The sequence below is a fragment of the Varroa destructor genome, unplaced genomic scaffold (assembly GCF_002443255.2).
Source record: "Varroa destructor unplaced genomic scaffold, Vdes_3.0 BEIS01000001.1, whole genome shotgun sequence".
Taxonomy (NCBI): domain Eukaryota; kingdom Metazoa; phylum Arthropoda; class Arachnida; order Mesostigmata; family Varroidae; genus Varroa; species Varroa destructor.
The window spans coordinates 76,829,077-76,850,293 of record NW_019211454.1 but is presented as its reverse complement, the minus strand read 5'-3'; the positions used below and the strand labels follow the sequence as shown (position 1 = coordinate 76,850,293).

Below are 21,217 nucleotides of genomic sequence, written 5' to 3'. Positions count from 1 at the left end.
GTCCTAGGTTAGTTGTGCAATTTCTATTTAAGGACTCACAAAAAGTGTCAAACATGTTTCACAGAGTACCTCTTCGCAGTATAAACTCTGAAGCAAAGTTTTGCAACTCGTATAAAGAAAAAGAAGCTTTTTACTGGCAAATATTAGAAAACAAAAAATAAATAAAGCAAAAATAGTCATAGCTTTTTTAATAATATAATATTATAGTCCGTCAAGGTTCTTGACAAAATATGCGATCTAAGTTCAGTCCGAAGTTTTCCCAAAAAACATACCGTATTATCCGACAACAAAATACTACATCTATAGTATTATAATCTTTGTACAACACATTTTTTCTACGTATCAAATATAACTCATCTAACAATCAGATCGTCTTGCTTACTGCGGTCTGTTGCAAAACAGTGATGTAAGTGGTGTGCAAGATAACTCTTTAAAAGCAGAAAATCAGGAGCTCATCTTATACCGCCACTACAATGGGAGGGATATTATATTCTACTATACTTTTTTCTAAATTATTTGAACTGAGGTCCTATATGACAGCCTTTTCGTTAACGTTACTGTCTGTTCTGTCGGTTCTCTTCTGATAGGAATGGAATTTCCGACTTTTTCCGAAACAAATCTTTCAAAGCGAAGGTAATCATTCATTTTACAGGACGGAATATATGACTATAAAATATCTATAATGCGTAATATCTTATGTTCCGTATATGACGAGAACATCGGGCTGGCCAAGTCCATCAAAGGCGTCGAGAAACGTGCAGATATACACTATTCCCTGCAATCGTGATTATTTTATGTGTCTGCAACAAATGGACTATGATAGAGATATAAACATATCTGAGACATCTGATTATAATAGACTTTAAAGTACGAAGAAAACATTTGGCAAGGTTTTTGGCTATAGTGCGGGTTGAGACTATAATTTTAATGCATTGTAAAATTGCTTCTGATGTAACGCATATAGTAACAAATAATAATTGGTTAATTTTCATCCGTGTGCAGTAATGTGCGATATGTAATTTTCATCTATATATGTACGCAAAACCGTTAACGAAACAACACCGGAGACAGTTTACGTCATATGTAGTATTAGAAGTAGCTCACTTTGCAAAGCTAAATTTAGCAGTACTTGATGTGAAATTCGCCGCATTTCATCAATAATTTCTGTAGCTGCATATCTTTGTTTGTATGAACAAACAAATAAGGCTACATCAGACACTCCTTTGATCTCAATAGTGGCAGGCCAAATGTATTAATGAAAAGCTGATCGCCTGGGAGCGGCCCAGAAACTTCTGGCACTCTATAAAGTTAGAATGATTATTAGCATCATTGTAATATTAGTATGTACTCATAATACCCTTCAAGGCATTACCTAGCATCTCTGTATCGACAGGCCACATGTTTTAACAGTAATATAGATGCCATCTTTGCTGACAAAGCCCTATAAATAATCGATCTTCTTTAAACATTGATCGTAAATCATAAAAGTGCAGTCCACAATGTCAATTAAAATGCTGTTGATGCCTTATATTTGCACTTTTGCAATATTGTAGTGCGCAAGGCTATATTATGGATGAGTAGGATTTTTGCCTGTTGGCGTCTACTGGCGTTTCCTTGGTGAGGTTTGCATGGAAGTTGAATTCCCCTGAAGATTCTAGCTAATATTAAATCCAAATTTAGTAAATATCGATTCAGAGCGACGGGATCAGTTTTCCGATACCGAATTTTTACAATACTGTTGGAGCGAATTCAAGCAAAGTACTGTTGAAATGCACATTTCTTTGATTAGACGTTAAGTACTCAACTGAAAAATAACATTTTGATTTGTATAATACAATCAACAAGCTGCAGTCATCTATCTTTCCCAAACTTTATTTCATTAGTAATATCCTTTTAAGACTCTTTTTAAAATGGCCGTTTACCGCTAAACCAGTTTCTAGAAATCAGTTTTTCGGTCACGTGGTGAGCGGTCTATCCTATGCACAGTTTACCTCGCGCTAAGATCCTGTTGACCGCTGCAGGACGTATAAGCCGCATTATAGCCAACCAGTGGTTGTTAATGCCCTTTATTGATTCATTAACAATGAAACAATCTTCGTTTACAACAGTGTTTTCGATGGCTTTAAAGATCGCTTCCACGGAAGTCCGCTTTACGAGGTTCCTGATTAGTGGGGGCTTGTGGGAAGTAACATCGACTGATGCCAATACGCCCCCTTTTAATTCAATAATCTTCACAAAAGTCTGAAATACTCCTGCATATGCTTCTGTTACATACCGTTTCACAAGTCCTAAGGTCATCGTTCCGTAGAATTTTACTCCCTGTGACCTCAACCATGTGTTGCAGCAGATCCACATCTTGCTGAAGCGTATTATAACACCTGTAAAAGATTAATTTCGGTCAGAATTCTCGAGTATAATATAGCTCGAGGCAGTGTCGGATGTCTCCTCAGTGTAGCTATCTGTCATCGTCAGCCGTAAGCACATGCCGTAATTTACATTATAAATAATAGTCTTGGGAAGCCCGTATCATCGAACCGATAAAGTATGGTATCGGGCCCTTAGGTGTACACTCGGGTAGGTCTACTGAATTAAAGGTTTAGCTAAGAAAGCTCCCAATCCCGTTTAGTGAGACTTATGTCCTAGGCAGAGGTCAACTATTGCCCTGCTCGATAGGATAGTCCCATCCTCATCTGCTTCCTGTATGGTGCTGATTGCGGTGTTCATATGAATCCCGGATTTTTTTAGCCTGTTGAACTGGGTAGCGATATTCGTCCAGACCAGATTTTCTCTGTGATTTTCTTCTGTAACGATCGGCACTTATAGGAAGTTATCAGTGCGTAGCGCAAGTTCCTATCACCTTGTGACTCTGCGGGCACCTTCAGGCTGCTTTTAGTCTAGTAGAAACCTAAACTTCTCTTCCGAATTGCATTCGCTTATCTCAGTGCAAATCTGCTGCATGTCTCTGGTACCCCTCATGTCATCAAGCGCGACTTGAACAGCCAGATCCTCTTTTTACCTCGAGCATACACATTTCGTGCCAGTTATTCCAACGGCACGTTTGCGGCTAGGTTCCAGTCCGTGCTCACCTCTTTGGTTTTGGACGCAATACTCTTCGCCTCGTCGAATAACGGTATAACCTTTGTTATTTCCATGTAAATAAACATCAAGCTTCTCAGCAAATTTAAACGATTTCTGAAGGTACGCGAACAGTGTCATTCTGTTACCCGCGTAATTTTGAGCTTCGTTACGCGAATTAGACGCCGCAGATGACTCTCCGCCTATGCCGAAGTCTTTCTTTCTAATATATATGTGTATATATATGAACATGCATAGATTTTCGTATTTGTCCCATATGCGGTGAAGTTTAATTCTTCCCGCTGTGCCCTTCTTCCATCCGGAAATTGCGAAACCTAGTCAAACATGTATGCCAGGCACTCATCTGTCAAAAAGAACCCAAATAGCGTTAAAGATCATAAGGCTGTTTAAAAATTGATGTTCACAACGAGGTTTCGAACGTTCGCTGCCTTCGAAATTATTCTGGATGCCGTAACATGTCGCATGTTTCATAAGGCGGACTGCGCGTACGAGCTAAAATAGGGGTCGTTCGCTAAAAAATTTTAGGTTGCGCTACTGTAAAATATAAAAGAAAGGCCATATAGGGACGGTACCTTTAGTGCTGCAATTTATTTACGCAGTGCTGGTAGAGATAGGATAGTATTTTGTAGATCTATTTGACCATGTTTTCGTGATAGATTTGTGGGTAACGTATTTGGCTGCTATTGTTAGAGACATGTTGATGATCTAAATTCTAATCCGGGAACAGACACATTTCATTTTGTGCTGGGAGCCAACCATCTCATGGAATGCCCAACGGCGGTGCCGAACGTAAAACCAGAAAAGAGGTTTCTCCAATCACACCTAGCGTCAGGGTTGGCACGTAACTCACACTGTCTGTCCGCCACTGAAGTGACCATAATACAATCAATGAATTGGCATGAAAATATTGGACAACCACAAATTTTCGCACTTTGCTTCGGGTGAAATCCGTGAGGCATTAAGGCACTCAGGCTAAGAGGTATTGATAGCCTAGATTCTACTATTCTTTGAGGGTAAACCACGACCGCTCACCGTGTAACCAAAACCGGGTCATGCTCGTGTATATTGAGAAGTATCAAATAGTCTGGGTTGTGAACTTCGATATATAATGTAATATGAACGGAAACACTCGCGGCGCATTTCGCTATTATATCCCGATTGATTTAGTTCGAGATGCCGCTGGAAGTGAGCAGTTCCATTATACTAATAAGCGCTACTAAGTTTGCATATCAGTAAACATTGCCTAGTAATCTCAATAACTAATCAGTTAGGTTAGAATACATTATTTTAATTTATTCATCGTTAAAAATTTGGAGACGTACTTGGGTTTGTGCTTAGCCTCAAAGTTCGGTGGCTAAATAAACACAATATAAAAAAGTGAATAACTGAATAAAAAAAGTGAAAAAAATAATAAATAATGTTTTATTGGTTTGACTTGGTCCTTACTTAATGGGTCTTAGTCAAGCCTTCCTTAAGAACCTCATAGAAATATATAGAAATATTATCCGAATAAATTAATTATCTTTAATTTTTCTGAAACCCCTTAAACATAAGATCAACAATTTTTTTCGATTTAAAAAGTAATTATATGTTTATATTTAAACTCACATTTAAAATTATTCGAAACTAATTAAAGGCAAATCACACATATGTGAAAGATTGTGTATTTATTAAAGCCTTATTGCCGATACACATGGGTATGCTTATTAAATCAGAAAGTTTAATTAAATGCATTACCCTAAGAAAATCTTTTGGTGATGCTCTTGTACGAACTGTGGGAAGTGTACGCTTTCCAATTGACACACAGGTGAAATAGCGATTTGCAGAAATGGCAGAAATTGCCAAACTTCTGTGGAGTAATATTGACAATTTTCCTTTTAAGGTAAACGGAAATTCTGTTTCTAATGAAGGCTTCTTTGAAGCTTCTTGAAACCGATAAATGACTCAGTGGATGTTTGGAGACCCGCACGATATTGTGCAAAAATATACCTTTATTTAAGAGTCATGATAGTTTTATTCTTTGGTACGCTTAGCTATGCATTCCCTAAAGTAACTTTTAGTTTTTGTAGAGAAACGCTTACTATGGATCTTATAAGTATGATATTATATACTTAGCAAGGTAAGTTTCCTAATTAAGGGGCACAGCAGGCAAAGTGGACATTGTGTGTAGTCTTACTTAACAAATAAATTAGAAAAATAATTTAGACAGAGTGCCTTATCGGTTACTATGTTCTGCTCAATTCTTAAATGGTTAGTTTAAACGTTTAGCTTTTTGTCTTAAACGTATGAGGGAAGTTAATGGTGGTATGCAATCCAAAAAATATAAACTAGTAGCAGAATTTCTGGAATACAGTAATGATAATACAAATAGTGAAAAACTAAGAATCTTAAGCGTACATCGCAGGTATTGGGGAAGGGTAATAAACAGCATTATATAGAGTATACAAGTATATGTATATATATGGAGAAGGCGATGTAGCATGTTCCAACACTATAGAGATGTAGAAGTTCGAACCCATTTTCAAAGAAACTTTTTATTTATTCTAAAAGTAAATCTTCTAAACACCATACACTATACTGGTTAATCCCGTGTGGTAGTACAGGCTTCTGTTAACGCATTATTCTTTTGGCGTGCTTGCACTTATTTTTCCCATCCATTACAGTATATCTTTTGAAACTATAATGGGTGTCACCGATAAATAGTGGACAATTTTATAATTCGCATTCTATGACACTAAAGTCTTATGTGCAGCGGAAATATAAAATTTGTCGAGTTAAGGTATTGGGGACTACGTGTACGTGTAGTATCGAAAAACTTAAGGTAGCTGTGGCTCGTGGAATATTTAATTCAATCAAATAATTTTTGGAACACTAAACTAACGAAAAATTCAAATCCCACAAATAAAGAATAGCTTATAATTATGTTTAAATTATGTTAAAGGAAAACGGAATTGACACAATTAGACCGGATTACAAAATTATTATTTAATTTGGCATGGAGTTTGCAAATATACCGGTATTTGAGTCATAGCATTCTCCGCACTTCATTATAAAAATGAAGTTCTAAATGTGAAACGCCGATACAATAAGCAAAAAGTACTGGCAAAAAATGGAAGATTCTTCTTGCACCGTAATTATTAAATATTTTTTACGGAAACGTTTATGTGTACCGATGAAGGCTGCGTATAGGTGCTGTTCTAATGCTGCGATATTCCTATGTCGCTGATTATATCCATGCGTTCCAGAATTTCATACTTTTTTTAGAACACAACTAAACTCAACGGCCTGTTTACGGCTTGCTTGTGAGCACCATGTTAACTCACTAGTAATAAATCGTATTCGTGGTAGTATGTATGTAAGCTTATAAAATATTTGAATATTATAACACGCTACTCAATAATACTACAACGACAAGCAGCATTAATAATGATAATGGTTGTTATTGGTGTTATTGTTATTCTTATTCATCTATTTTGTTTCTAGCCATCGGGTTTAAGATAAATACAGTCATACAATCTATATCCATTTAAAAATCGCATCACATGGTTGAGTAAAAAGTAACAAGACTCGTTAATGTTTAGTTTAGATAATATGCTCGCGAGGAAGATTTCAGAGAGGCACTACAACAATTTGATTTATACCATCACCAACAACACACAACTGGAAAGAAGTACTGTCACCTTGAGCGTCTTATCTCTATATAATTAGTTTTTATATTTCATTGTTTAGATCAGGTACAAACAGAATGCATATATATCATAGCAATATTCGCAAATATTAAAACAGATAGGGACACAAAAGGAGGCTTAAATTTAGTAAGTACGGCAGTTAGAAAACGCTCATTACAGCCTCACTCTGCCGTTAATTGTGAAATCGAGATTTGATGTTTATAAACAAAACTTACGCATTCACTTCTTAAAAGTTTGATTATCGTTCGGGATGGTGTTTATATCATACATAAGTAATATTGATGGAAATATTATTAGTAATAGATAACATTTTGTATATATATACGGGGGGGGGGAGGGTGTAATCAAATATATAAACAATTAAACAAAGTTTAATAGATATAATATAAAGGATTCTGGAAAATTAACAGTGGAATTATAATTAGCCTAATGTAACGACACTAATAACCGTCTTTAAACTAAATAAAACAGGTTTTAATAAAAGATAGGATTAAAAAGAATTATCTTTTCCGACCTATAAGTGTCTACCATTACACTGATAAATTTAGGTTTCAAGTGGATTTTATTGCCAATTGATTCTACGAAGATTTGCCTATATTGGACTACGCTTTACCTACCTATTGTGAACATGTTTAGAGCAAGAGGGTGGGCGTAGATGACGGCGCATTGGTTTGAGTGCATTGGTGAAGGACTGGTTAATATCAAGCTAACTCACAATATACAAGTCTTCATTTAACAGCTAAGAAACACAGCCTCCAACTTTTAAAATCCTAGAAGAAGTCTGAAAATCGTATTACAACAAGCACGATGTTACCATGCTTACCGAACTCGAACTAGTTATCGTTAGAAATATCAAGAAGGTCTCTTTTAACAATACTGCGGGAGGTTAGGAGATAGCAATTATCTACAATTACTATATGTAATTGAGTGTCTTTCTGCTTTTTATTTAAATTTGTTGGAATTCGATGTTCTTTAGGTAGCTCGAGTAACTCACCCTGTTTAATCACAGATTAACGATTGTTGCCATAATATGAAACAACAATAAGAAGAACATGCATTATGGCGCAGCACTATAATGGATACCTGATCATTTGTTGACAATGTTCCTCTACATTTAGAATACACATTCAATTTGAATTGATTCAGATAGGATGAAGGAAGGAAGAATAGAAAAAAATTCGTAATAAGTTGTTATGTCTTCAGTGTTAAGACAAGTGGAAATGTATCTATTGAAAAAATATATCTCACGCACTCCATTGAGATAATCAAGCACTTCGCTTCATCAAAGTGGGATGCATATTTTGACGTCCTAATACTTTTATTACAGACCAGTTGGTCGTACATAAGACGTTGCCTCACCTTTATTACTTCTTAATTAATAAGACATCCAATAAAATATCATTTTTGGGAAGATAATGATTAAACAGCAGCATCAGTTAATGGCAAGCTTCGTCATGATATGACGTGAAAGTTTTTATTGATCTAAATGAGGGCATTCCATGCAGACAACCTTTGGTCTCAATAAAATTGCCAAGCAAACAACCAATCAGCTAAAGACCATGTTCTCAGGCCACCTGATTTTGATATACGATAGTAATCACAAGTGAGTGCCCCGGTTTTGTCAGCTAAACCCTTTCGATATCATTCTTTAAAGTTATGCGAAAAGCAGAATCTATAAAAAATGCCGAGTGCAATCTATAGCCTGAAATACAGTATTTGTGAAGCAATTGGTTAAATTGATACTGAACTATGCAAAGCCGTAATTTAAAATGACACGAAGCGGATCAGGCTAGGAAAGTGATTCCTGGGGGGACATCTGGCGATCACTGTTTTCCATGTATAGTGCATATTAAGTCCCTCGGGAAAGGCTAACGCAACAATAAAAACTCGGTTTTCATTCTGGGGGCATTAAAATAAGTTGAGCACTTTTAGCCGATACATATTATACTGACGCAAGCTGGGTTAGTAGTAATAAGTACTTCACAGCTACTCGCTCTGCACTTATTTAGCAGCATAAATCCATATTACAGTATTTTATCGTTCACGATTCGGTCACTCTTGTGCAGTTAAGTGCTTTCGTTCCCCGGCCCACAACCGCTACCGCTTAGTGGACATTTAAATTGCGTTATGTTAACGCCGATGCAACCTAAAACAAAACGTTAAAGCAGCTTTACAATGCACACTGGGACAAAGACACAACAGGTCAATTGCATCTTGAAACCATTATGAAACGGCGAAATGGTACTGATATTTGCGGCCGTGTGTCAAAAAGAACCAATCCATTGGTTCCTCCAAATGGTAAATCTCAGCTCTGCCCGCCATTCAGGAGCGCGAAACATTGGATGAGTTCTGAGAAAACTTAGCTGATCTCGACATTCTTGATTTGGGCAACAACCATCGAAACAACTTCTCGGATGGGGATTTGTACAACGTACAGGTTACTCGAAAGAGTATAAGTCGTCAGCGGGAACCACTACTACAGGCATAAGTCAAACAGTTATTCAACATCCCTAAGTGTGCATCTTTACCTCAACGGTAGATCGCGCCGTCTTCCAATCAAGGATGATCATTTGCCCACTGGTGGATTCCATACCACGCCCAGACGCTTACAGGCAAGTTCACGAGGACAGACCATATTTCGAAGACGACAGAAGGACACCCGATGGCCTTTTAATATATAACTTTGGTGCGGCACCAAAGGGTACACAGTCGACCAATGCTGAAACAGACAAGACCGTCGCCCTGCCAAATAACCGTCTGGAATACTGACGCGGGCACGAATCTGGTCATATCTCGTCACTTGCCGAACACCGTATTCGAGCCCATCTAACACATGATCGACAAACGAGATACGCCGTTGGCGCTGAGCCTCTTGGGACCAGTGGTGTAAACCTGTGTCACAACGGATCCGACAATTTAATAGCAGAGTCCGCCTTCGCTACGGCCATAGAAAGAGATTTATCTGTCTAGGAATAGAAATCAATGTTTGATATCCTCTAGCCATTCTACCAAATGGCTTCAAAAGCAAAAAAAAACATCTACGCGTCACTAATCTCATCTCGCATTCGATAAACAGTGGATACGCAAAGCCACGAGAAGGCGCGATAATCGACGCTACAATTTCGCAGAAGGAGAAACCATAAAGAACGAAGTTCGAAATATGAAACAACAAAGCATCATTTGCATATCGTGTAGCCCGTGATGCACTTCAACAATATTAGTGATTAAAAGAACTAGCAAATATCGCTTCTACATAGATTACAAAAAAAGGATAAGTAAACAAAAAATCACATATTCCTTGCCACACATGGACAATGCACTCATCTGATCAGTTTGACTTACTTCTTCCACTAAAACCACAAGGTTATTTTTAGCGTCCATTAGAAAAAAAGCACATCGAAGAGACACTTTTCATTACACCTGATGGGCTAGCCGAATTGCTCTTATGCGCTATGGTGCTCTATGGCCTATCTAACGTTTCAGCAAAAAGTCATAAACATTGTGCTCTAAGGACAGAAATCGATTTCCTTTCTAGTCTATTTCGATAATACCTGTGTATTCGGAGAGAAGTTGTAAAGACACAGTTCGTTATTAGAGAATGTACTTAGCTACTTGGACTATGAAAGCCTGTTACTAAACATTAACAAATGTTCTCTTAGAGCCACCAAGTTACAAAACATTGGTCACAAAGTAACAAGATATTTGATTTAATCCATTAAGATTTATTAGTCGCCTTTTGACCCCTGTAAACTAAAGAGCAATCAAGAGTTTTCTGAGGCTTTGCTCATATCTTGGTAAATTCATCCCCGACTTTGTAAAAATGGCATTCCTACTTAACGATTTTTTCAAAAAAGGCAAAACCCTTTTAGTAGATTGACCACAACATAAAGTCTTCTCAACCCTTAAGGAACATTTGACTTTTCACCCATCGTCGTTCATTTTGACGCCACGTTGTCGGCTCTTTTCAGGACTGACGCTAGCGTATAAGGACTGAAAGTCGTGGTGGTTCAGAAGCTTCATGAAACAAGGGTTCGAGTTCGCTGAACGTTAAGAAAGTACTCCATCACGAAACAAGAATGTCTTGCTGTTGTTTGTGCATGAAGATAAAAATTACTTATATAGCTGTCTAAATTACAGTCACCTATCAACTAGGAAAAGGCATCGTGATGCGAACTGCCTCTTGAAGTATTGAATACAACGTAAATATGTACAGGAATTTCTAGCCAAGAACTGAGACAGACAGATAGGAGATAAAGGGGCTCTAAATCAGATTTTGCCCGGAATTGACTAGATGACTTTTCTCTACCACAAATATCAATCAAAACACCGACATCATCAGCCTTCACATTCGTTTAATAACAAATATAGCTTAGTTAATGGAGGGGACGATCTATTACTCTTTTTGTTAGATAAATATAGTGAAGAAACCCTACCCGTGTGCCACGCTGACAAAGAAACCGGACATATGGGCCTAGTATAGACGCACGTTTGAATAACGCAAACGTATTTACCCCAAGCACATCGAAACACTGAACGTTTTGTCTATTTGGGCTTAGAGGGCCGAACAAAAGATATAGTTTTAATTAAATTCGGCCTTATACAACATATACTATCTCCAGAGATCCCTCTTGATATCACTGAAATCGATCTAGTCTCATTCAATGAGGCAAAGAACGAAAATTGGGTGATAGGCACCACCATGTATCTTCTTGGAAAGTACTAAGTGGCGGCGACATTATCTGAGCGGATGAGCAGACGACGTCTTTTTTTTTTAGTCAATCAGATAATGATCCCAAATCAGCACGCTCGTCAGTGAACAATAATGCGGCTGAAATAGTTCTCTCGTTTGTAGTCCACTAATATGACATCACTCCTTAGCATTCTATTAAACACTCGCCGTCTTTCTTGCTCAATACGAGAAAAGCTAACTCGACATTCTGGTTATAGTTTCTACAGGCGCCTACAAATCGATTTAGCTGTATAGATGGCTCCTTCATCCATTTAACCGACCGCACTCAGCATATGTGAAAATTAAGCCCGGCCGATCATGAAAAAAAGATGAACAAAGTTCCATGCAATCAAAACACACAAATTAACATTCAACGTTGGCGATTTCGTTAAACTTTTCGTATCGTCTACGTTTGGTCTATCACACAATGTAAAAACAGTATTTCGGCCCGTACATCATGATTCAGGTAGCTGATTCAGCAAATTTAGAAACTGAACTGGTGGTCAATGTGCTGTTACCCGGAATTAGACAAAGTCAGCAGATCGTTTATGTTTCACGACTCAAGTCGCTTATCACGCGGAAAAGGACAACTGACGCCACCCAAATGGCCTCATGAATCAAACACCTTACCACAAAATGTAGAGAAGTGTATTCCATTTTTGCTTGCCTCGTCGACCTGTAGATGAGATATCTTTTCACGTAGAATACTTTGTTAACTTGCTCTTTAATGCTCTTTAAACAGTATTATCGACGCCAGCATTTAGATTTAGATACGACAACATAAATTAAATGTTGATTCACCCTTTACATAGACTTCCATGTAAAACCATATATAATTTTTGTTTACTTTTCATGACGAAATATTCATTTTAGGTATAGAAATATGTATTGTATTTTCAGTATTCTAGTCGACTTCTGTAAAGAAAAAAAACTATAGAATATTTCGGTAAACAGTTATGTTATCCAAATTACTCCAATTTTCCAGTCAATATGTATTAAAAATTCTTTAAAAAAACATTCACAATTTCTTTGAAATATATTTTTAACCCATTGCTACAGGAAGGAGATACATGTTGCACTTAGGTTTTCGTTACTTTCACGGCGGCATGTTCACTTTAAGAAAAAAGCATGTATTGCCGACCCGTTTTTATCTTTTTCAAATAGTATGTTCGACTTGGAGATTGACATTTGGTTATAGGAAGATCTATAACACCTTAATTTAATTTCCGGCCTAATTTCTCAGCTGGTGCTAAGAAATACTTTACATAGACATGTAAAAAGGTCACTATCCATTTTGTCAGAAAAAATTTCAAAAATTCTCATTAAAATGTAGCTCACATCCTTTCCTATAACTTTCCCTTAAACATATCTTTAAAAAAAAAACTCAAAATCACTGTTAGTAGACTAAACACTACTGGCGAAAAAAACATTTGGTCTGCCGTACACCTAGCCAAATATAAACTATAGTTCTATCGCAGACTTATTTCTTTGCAATGTTGGTCGATGTCGCGTGAGACCTTCGGGAACAATAAGCAGCCATGTTTCCTTTGTTTTAACCTTTGTTTTTCCTACATTACACACTCGTCTTGTTGGACGCATTTGCATGTGTCTTTAATGCACGTGTAAAACGGCATAGAAATAATATGCCGTTTGCCAACGCTGAAATTTGAATTAATAATGACCACATATTCATAGTTACCATGATAGCGTACTTAAAGAGATGCGCACTGGCCATGCCGATCACACCGATTGCTGTCTTTGAATCTGACGAAACAAATGTGGAGAAAAAGACGAACATTCGAAAGGAACGTCATTTCTTTCCGAACAAGCTAAATACACCACACCCCATACACACCCCCACCATATACATATCCGTAGCGCTCGATACAATTAGTGTGCTTGTTTTACCGAACTTTTGTCTCAATTAAATAATTTTGTTGCGGAATCTTTGCATCGGCATATGGGACTTTTCAACATGTACAAAGACATGGTAACAGGACGAACCGTCGACGCCAGGTATTTTAAAGTCGCACGTAGCATAACACAACGAACCGATTCAGACAACAAACCTCTTGCCTCTTTCATGATGATTTGCGGTTTTGTCATAAAATGAACACATGTTAAACACTCGTGTAACAATAACAAAAAAATAGTGAATGAATCTACGTTTGCTACAAGAAATACCTCGCCAAGATATGCACCATGTTCTACCGAACAAAATATATCTTATACACACATGATAAATCATGTCTTTAGGCTTCCGGTATCTCTAAAAAGTTTATTGTACCCCAAAAATTCTAAAAAAGATGATCGATTGAGTGTAGAGATACAGCTGAAGCCGTGATAGACTTCTGCTTAAAATCCCAAAATTATATCGTGATTAATTTCTTTAAGCCTAATCCTATTAAAGATCTTCCGTTTTGAATCATAGAAATCTCTATCATATACCTCATAAGCTGTACAGAAACTGCCAACAACGTAGGTCATCGATTTTGAGCAACCAAGAAAAGTCATCACTTCGGAGGAGTTCGTTCCGCTACATGACATTGGACTATTGCGAACCCGTGCTCTTTTTCGAATACGAATCTTGTACGTTTGCTGTTTATATCTACACGCTGTTACGGTCCAAAAGGAAAACAATAAGCAACATGGTTTGGACATAATTAGAGTATAAAAACTTCAGCCGCTAACTACATACTGTCAGTTGCCGGTGACCAGCGTAGTCTTTCACAAATATGTATATATTACGAATTCGAACTTTGAACGATGAACAGCTACTGTCCACCGTTTTACATAACTTTTTGGTGAAAACTGTTGCCTCCGCTAAAACATATCTGTCCTTCTATGATTTGCTCTATGCTCCCCATAAAAGAATATAACCCCTTTCTCTTCGAGCGTCCTTGTTACTTTGCTTCTTCATAGTTTTAGTAGTACCTAAGAATTTTTCACTTCGACTTGACTCGTCTGTTTAGCTGACAAGCTCGTTACAGAAAGATCGATGAACTATTAAGAGCAGTCGGACAAACTATTTATCCGCAACAAATTGGATGCAATTTGCCCGCTTACGAAAAATGGTTCCCAAGTACGAATATCTTTTATTGTGTAGGATTCGTCACGGTTACCTTGATTAGTACGAACAAGCTCCGTTCATAAATAAACACAACTATAATTGGTTTCTTCACATGTTTATTATATGTAAAACTTATGTTTTATGCCGCTTGTGTTGAATCTTTATAGTCGAAGACAGTAAATGAAACATAATTTTCTACTTTAGTGTGAAATAAAAATCTATCAAATTATTACCCACTACTTAGTTCGTAACTATAGATAATTTTAGGTAAAAAAGGTAGTATGGATAACCATTATACTTAAAGCCCTGATTTGGATGCTGATGAAAGATGCCATATCTCTGCAATTATTTCCAATCATGATATTTTTCATTTTTTGTTTCATTTCACTTCTTTGATATATATTTCATGGCTCATGATATCGAGTTGTTTGATTTACCTGACAGGATATTATATATAGACATATATATATATATCACCGTCAGCATTGCATGTGTTCCGCATGTAAATCTTAATATATTTAACTGACGTTTGTAATAATCATCAAGTTGTCTAACCTTGGTTCTATTATCATTACATTCATATTTATTAAATAGTCTTGTATATCGAAACTAAGTTTTCATCATTTTCATCAAAGGTCTTCGCTGTTTCATTCATTTTACTAATAATCTTAAAAGGGTGAGTTTATTTTGTTGCTATAATTTGTAATATTGATGCGCAGCCGATTGAGTTCAAAGGTCCGAAATCGTTCAACAGTAAATGATTGCTCAAGCATGTGCTTCCTGGCAACAGTACCCCATATCCAATACATGCTAGATACTAGCGGGTATTTTTGTGTCTTCAGCAGTAGCTTGTAGCTACAGTAACAGCAAAGGGTCGTTTTCAAAGCGAACATTTTATTAAAGGATTTGATACTTAAAATATAAAGCAAACACTAGTAAGATAACACTATTTGAAGAAAACTAACAAACCTAATATTGTTGAAGATGCGAATGTATAAGATAAATGGAATGTAAATATAGCAATTCAACAACATCTGAAATTGTAATTCAAAGTGAAACACACTTCGACTTCGAGAAAACATGTAAGTTTTAACCGGATTGCAGCTATATTTTGTTATATTATGTCGCTACTTTAGGATACATTAAATATAAAAGCAGATAATAATTACTACTTTCGAAATTTTAGTTATAAAAATAGTTTATAGAGTTCTTATAGAAAAATACTTATGCTCACTCTATGCTTCAGTTCCATCATTTCATTATGTATCATATTCAACGACAACCGCGAACCCAAGACATCAAACACTTGACTTGAAAATATTAGCAAAACATTGCATACGACGTTAAAGTGATCTGGCAAGTTTTGCTTATTATAAAGGAGATCTATTTCGTGATTCTTGAAGTAGTTAGAGCAAATTAATTTGTTTGTCACGATGTCCTGATCTATTGAGGGAACAATACCCTACTGCAGTAATTGGCACGTTCCTTGTTTTAAGCTGAAGTTGCTCAGTCACTATACGTAGTTGTAGCCAAATACTCACTCGGAATTAATATTGTATTTCTAACGGTCTCTACATTAAATTCAAAAATTTACATACTGTATTGTGTATATATTATCATGGAGCCCGTTATACCTAATACAAGTTATTCCTCTGTTACACTTACAGTTTAAACCGCACCGTCCATATCACACAGTCGATCTGTGCTCTTAGTGAATTTAATCCCGTAAGCTTCCTGGAGAATTTGAGAAGCGAGATCATGCACTGGCTCGAATGCCTTGTAGTATCCATACTTGGTAAGATGAAAGAAATCAAACATGTCCGTATGCGAGATTGAACCATCCTCCTTGAATGAAAACATAATATTGTGTTAGTTAGAAGTATTTGCGGTTTTCTTTCACCTAACAAAAAGCAGTATTTTATTTAAACCTTCCCATACTTTATTAATGTATTTGCCGCCACTCTTTTATCTCTCAACCGATCTAATTATTTTATCAAGTCAAAACATTTCAGGTCTAGTTTTAAAGAATTCTTTTTTCTAAAGAATTTTTGAAACCCTCTTTAATGCCAAATGTACTGCTATCAATTTGATCAGTGATTAGAAGTGGAGACAACGCTTCAACATCATATACACTCAATGGCTGACAGTAAAAGATTCTCTAAGTCGCGCTTTCAGATAAGTTCGTATACTGGATGCAATTGAGCTATATATAGCTCCATATCGGCCATCTTGCTCATTCCTTTGGGTTAAGCGTATATATTGAAAGTGCCCTATTAATTTTGCTGCTTAAAATTAACATAGAGGCATTACTTTCTGACAAATATGCGTGAAGATCTATCACTATAACTGCGTGTTGCTTGTCATTCGATACCTGATAAATATTTACAGGCAATGAGCAGCGGTGCTTTTTTGCGTGCCTCACCTAGCTTATAGGGCAGCTAGGCTGCTAGTTTTTAATAAAATACCATAGATTCAAGATACCTGACCACAGTGGATAGTTCGCAGCCCATATTCTTGGCAAATTAACGGGTCCTTTAGAGCGATTCTTGTCAACCTCGGATGGTTAATAAGAAATGAGCTCGCCAAGTCCATCTTTGAACATAGCAAACTACATTCATGCAGCCCCTTACTTGTGCAGTTTTTGCTATAAAAGGCGCAAATACCGCGAGCCAGTCTTTGACCCTAGCAAGAATTAAAATATATTACTTTCAGATCTCCCTTCGGTAGTGCGGGTTCAACTACAGTCTAAATAATTTTTTCCATATATATATATATGGAGTGCCTCAGAGCAATACCGTCTAAGTCGCCAACTTGATCAAAAATGGAGCTCAGCTTCTCATTGGAATTTCTTGAACGCATATTTCCAATTTCGGATATTCAAGAAAATCACAAATACTGAAATCCGGTTTTGCCTTCTTGAAATACAATACAGACATTTCTTTTATTAAAGCGGAAGTAATATGACACAAATGCACGTACTCGTATTATATTACCCTTTTTAAATATAAAAGCATTTCACATTGCACTGCAAAAAGGCAAAGCTCAATTGGAATAATAGTTTCCATTGAGTAACTTAAATCTGGGAGCTGAAGAAGCCCTGTTCGTGTAGGTAATTGTACACAGTAGTGGCAGTCACCGCCTTGGATGACTGAATTGAACAGATATTCTATACATTTATCTACATTTACATTGCACCATATTTATTATGATTATTAAGTGCTAGAATACCGACTCTGCGTCGGGATTTAATAACAGTAGGAAGGACTGCTTAGCCTCTGGAAGTGTTGCACTATCGAGAAATACGTTTAGGGTCCCGCAAGCGTTAAAACATTTATACTTTTATTTACTGAGAAGTCTTCCGTACCCTAGGACAATATATTTCTTTAGAGGGGTCAACTAGTTTAAAATTTTCTGAGAATACCCGAAGGATCAGGTTACCTATACGAGAGGCAGCTATGGGTTTATCTACAATGTGATTTTGGAATTTTATTTGCCTATCAAATTTAAATCCCAAAATCTATCCAAAAAATCCAAAAAAAATATCCACTACCTTTATAGCCTATTGATCTAAGTTGTGCAGTGTACTGTTAAAAGCAGTCTCTTGAGTGGCAAGACGGGTATTTTCCTTCAGTTTGTCGCACTAAAAGAAAATATTGTCACTTTCTTTTTGAATTTCCACTATATTTTTGCTATTCAAAACTTCTGTGTACATTGTATGTAGGTAACGTCTAGTAGCAAACCTAACCTTGTCTCAAAATCACACGTGTAAAAGAAATCCATAGGGCTCTGTCAAGAGAAAAGTTTTCGACTTTGTTCAAAAAGATTCATTTTGTGAAGTATGACCTACATCAAGCAACAACTCCAAAATGAATCTAAAGAGATACTATTTTTTTAAGAAGAATACGAAAGTCAATTTGTCGAACATATTACACGCTAGGGTTATGTTTTACCAGTGTTATGTTCAGAAGTTCAACTGTAGGCAACAAGCAGCCTCTTCGACAATAGGAAAATATACGTGGCACAAGTGACTTTTTGAAGACAAAAGGTAAAATCACGTCTGGACTAAGACTGCCCTTGCATTGAAAAGTAACTAACACAAATTTTTGCAATGGCGTTTGCGGGGGTAGACTCAGCCTCACTAAGGACTAAATTAATCTGTACAGGTACGTGGTGTTTAGTGCGTATTTTTTAAGTATTTTCGAGGGGTGTATCAATATTTAAGTATATCGATAAAAAGCTGAGCTCCCTAAGCTGAATTTTGCTATAATAAACTAAATATTGACCGCAACTAAAATGTTATGGCTAAAAATTGAACAAGATCGAAAAGTATGGCACCTCCTGCCCCAGTACTTAACATATTTTGCCATATTATGGATTTGAGACTTCATTGCACCGATCTTGTAATCACGTGAAAACTATCCATGTCATCTTTCCTGGATTTAGTAAATTGTTTATTTTATGAAATGTTTGCACATTCCATACACTAATAATAATAAACAAAAAACGGTGCAGGAGATAAGTCTAAAGTCTCATTTTTACTCGCTGGTCAGAGTTGTTTAATTTGTTAAAGGCTTTGTCAAGCACTGATAATGAGAAATAATGTAAGAACAAATTAGGTAAACTCTCAGTCGAAAATTATGCGTGAAGGGAGGGCGTGAAGGGGTTACTATGACTACTTATCAAACTAGATCATAAATATGAAAAAAAAAACAAAAGATAGAAGGGCTACAAAAGGTATAAACGATTTACGCCGTTTTTGTTTTTGTTCGAAACCTGTAAAACAAGGGAAATCACATTTTGACTTTTTGGAAAGAAGACCGAAAAATAATAACATTTTAGCTACCAGGCATGTAATTCATTGTATATGTAAATATATGGAACTATTAGTGATAATAGATGAATAAACTTAAGCGCTCACCTTAACAAAGATCGAACTAACGTCAATTAACTGACAATCATCAAGGTTTTCAGTTGCAGCGTGAAGTAGTTGATTTGTTTCAGATACCAACGCGCGCAAGGGCGATTCCTGCTGACAACAGGGCAGCAGACCCTGAGGTAGAGCGATACGAAAGAGAATGATAGTCTACTAATAAGAAATTGACTTTATGTAAATTCTAACCTAAGTCAATGGTTGACGCTCTTTATGCACTGGACGGTCAAAAGATTATTAAGATAACGGAACATACTAAACAAGTAACTCGTCAAAAATCAATAGCCATTTACAATTGTATAGATATAATATTAATTACCATAACAATAATAAATGGCTGTTTTTCACCCTTCTTATGAGTTCTCACTGCACGCACACACGCTTCGATTCCAGCCGCGATTGTCTGCGGAGAGTCTCCCGTTCTAAGATTGTTGGAGCCAATCGAAATTACTACAACCTGTACAATGACAGCACAACAAGAAGGAACAATGAAACCAACCAAAACTACTGATTGTTTTTGCACCCCAATACCGCCCAGAACCTCACGGCTACCTACTAGAATGATAAATCTAGTCTTTCAAATGTGTGCTGTTGCCATAAAGAATTAAATATTAACTGTTCATATTGTGATAAATGATGACAATATTGAGCTTTTTTACTTATGTTGAAGAAGCATGTACAGATACTGGCGGTCACTTTTTGTAGGCATTTGAAGGTATAAAGATTATGTGGAAATCGGCAATCTTCGCTGTTCAATTTCGATGTTCAAAAATGTAAAAGACTGATGATTATTAAAATACAAAATACGAAAAATGAAATGAGAAATAGAATAATTGAAATTATTTTTAACACAGATAAAATTTTACAGTGTTGTGCGCTCCCTAAGCTAACACCAAGTTTTAAAAAGCTGAAAAAGAAATGTAATATACACCGTGAGCGTAATGAAGTAACACTGGTATTTTAAATTATTGTACTGTACCACATTTCAGTTCTCTGAGGATCCATTATACTCATATTTGTAGTATACAGTTCGAAAGCAGAGACAAAGCCAAACTGTAGTTAAAACAACATCTCTGTCAACTATTGGCTTATCTTGTACCCGCAACTACTACTTCACTACTCTATGGTCTTAATACAACAACGGAGCTTAAAAGAGTAAATAGATATTTAGACAGATAGAAATCTTGGTTCACCCAACTAGCTTTTTGGCGATATTCTGTAAATCGATTCGTGTTACTGGTTTTAAAAAGGGCTTGTACCTCAAAATTTAGTTTCCGAGCTTAGTTTTCCTAAAGAGCTAACTCACTTTCAAAAAAATGTTAAGAAGCATTGCACGCAAGCTAAAATTTTATCTGTCGCCTTTGGAGGCGTGTAGGACGCCTGATCAATGAATACGCGATCCAAGATTCGATCCTCACCTTAGGTTCAGTGATTTTTACTATCATTTCGAGTTGTTAATATTTTGAATATCAGTTTGCTGCCCTATCTTTTTCCATAACTTTTTTTTTTGCTTACACAGGTTGTATAGTATATGTCGTTTACCGCACTTGAACTAGCGACCTTCTGTTTTTTTAGGTGGAGGCACGGTTGTTCAGCTTAAACATCGTTATACTTCCTACTAGTAACATATATATAAAATTAGCTTCCACCATTACCTAAAATAACGGCCAACATGAAAAGACCTTGTTCATGCATTGTGTGTG

General features: G+C 36.5%; 1 protein-coding gene and 1 long non-coding RNA gene across 8 annotated transcripts in view; one reads left to right on the top strand and one right to left on the bottom strand.

Moving 5' to 3' along the window:
* The window catches only part of Paf-AHalpha (Platelet-activating factor acetylhydrolase alpha), a 62,041-nt gene that overhangs the window by 28,510 nt on the left and 12,314 nt on the right, over positions 1-21,217 (bottom strand). For 3 of the 7 annotated variants that reach the window (XR_015319623.1, XR_002671541.2, XR_015319622.1), the window contains 5 exons: positions 19,834-19,971; positions 19,503-19,634; positions 17,066-17,266; positions 16,250-16,429; positions 2,276-2,378 (listed from right to left, as the gene is read on the bottom strand). Coding sequence is in view for 3 of the 7 variants with exons in the window: in XM_086978192.1 (XP_086834318.1) it covers positions 16,253-16,429; positions 17,066-17,266; positions 19,503-19,634; positions 19,834-19,971 (648 nt within the window). In the remaining 4 variants the exon portion in view is untranslated. Of the gene's footprint in view, positions 1-162; positions 2,379-14,683; positions 15,440-16,249; positions 16,430-17,065; positions 17,267-19,502; positions 19,635-19,833; positions 19,972-21,217 lie in introns of those variants that run through there. The other 4 variants (XM_022795054.2, XM_086978193.1, XR_015319624.1 and 1 more) reach the window with 4 other exon arrangements.
* The window catches only part of LOC147759117 (uncharacterized), a 73,003-nt gene that overhangs the window by 42,829 nt on the left and 8,957 nt on the right, over positions 1-21,217 (top strand). The gene's annotated exons all lie outside the window — the stretch shown is intronic.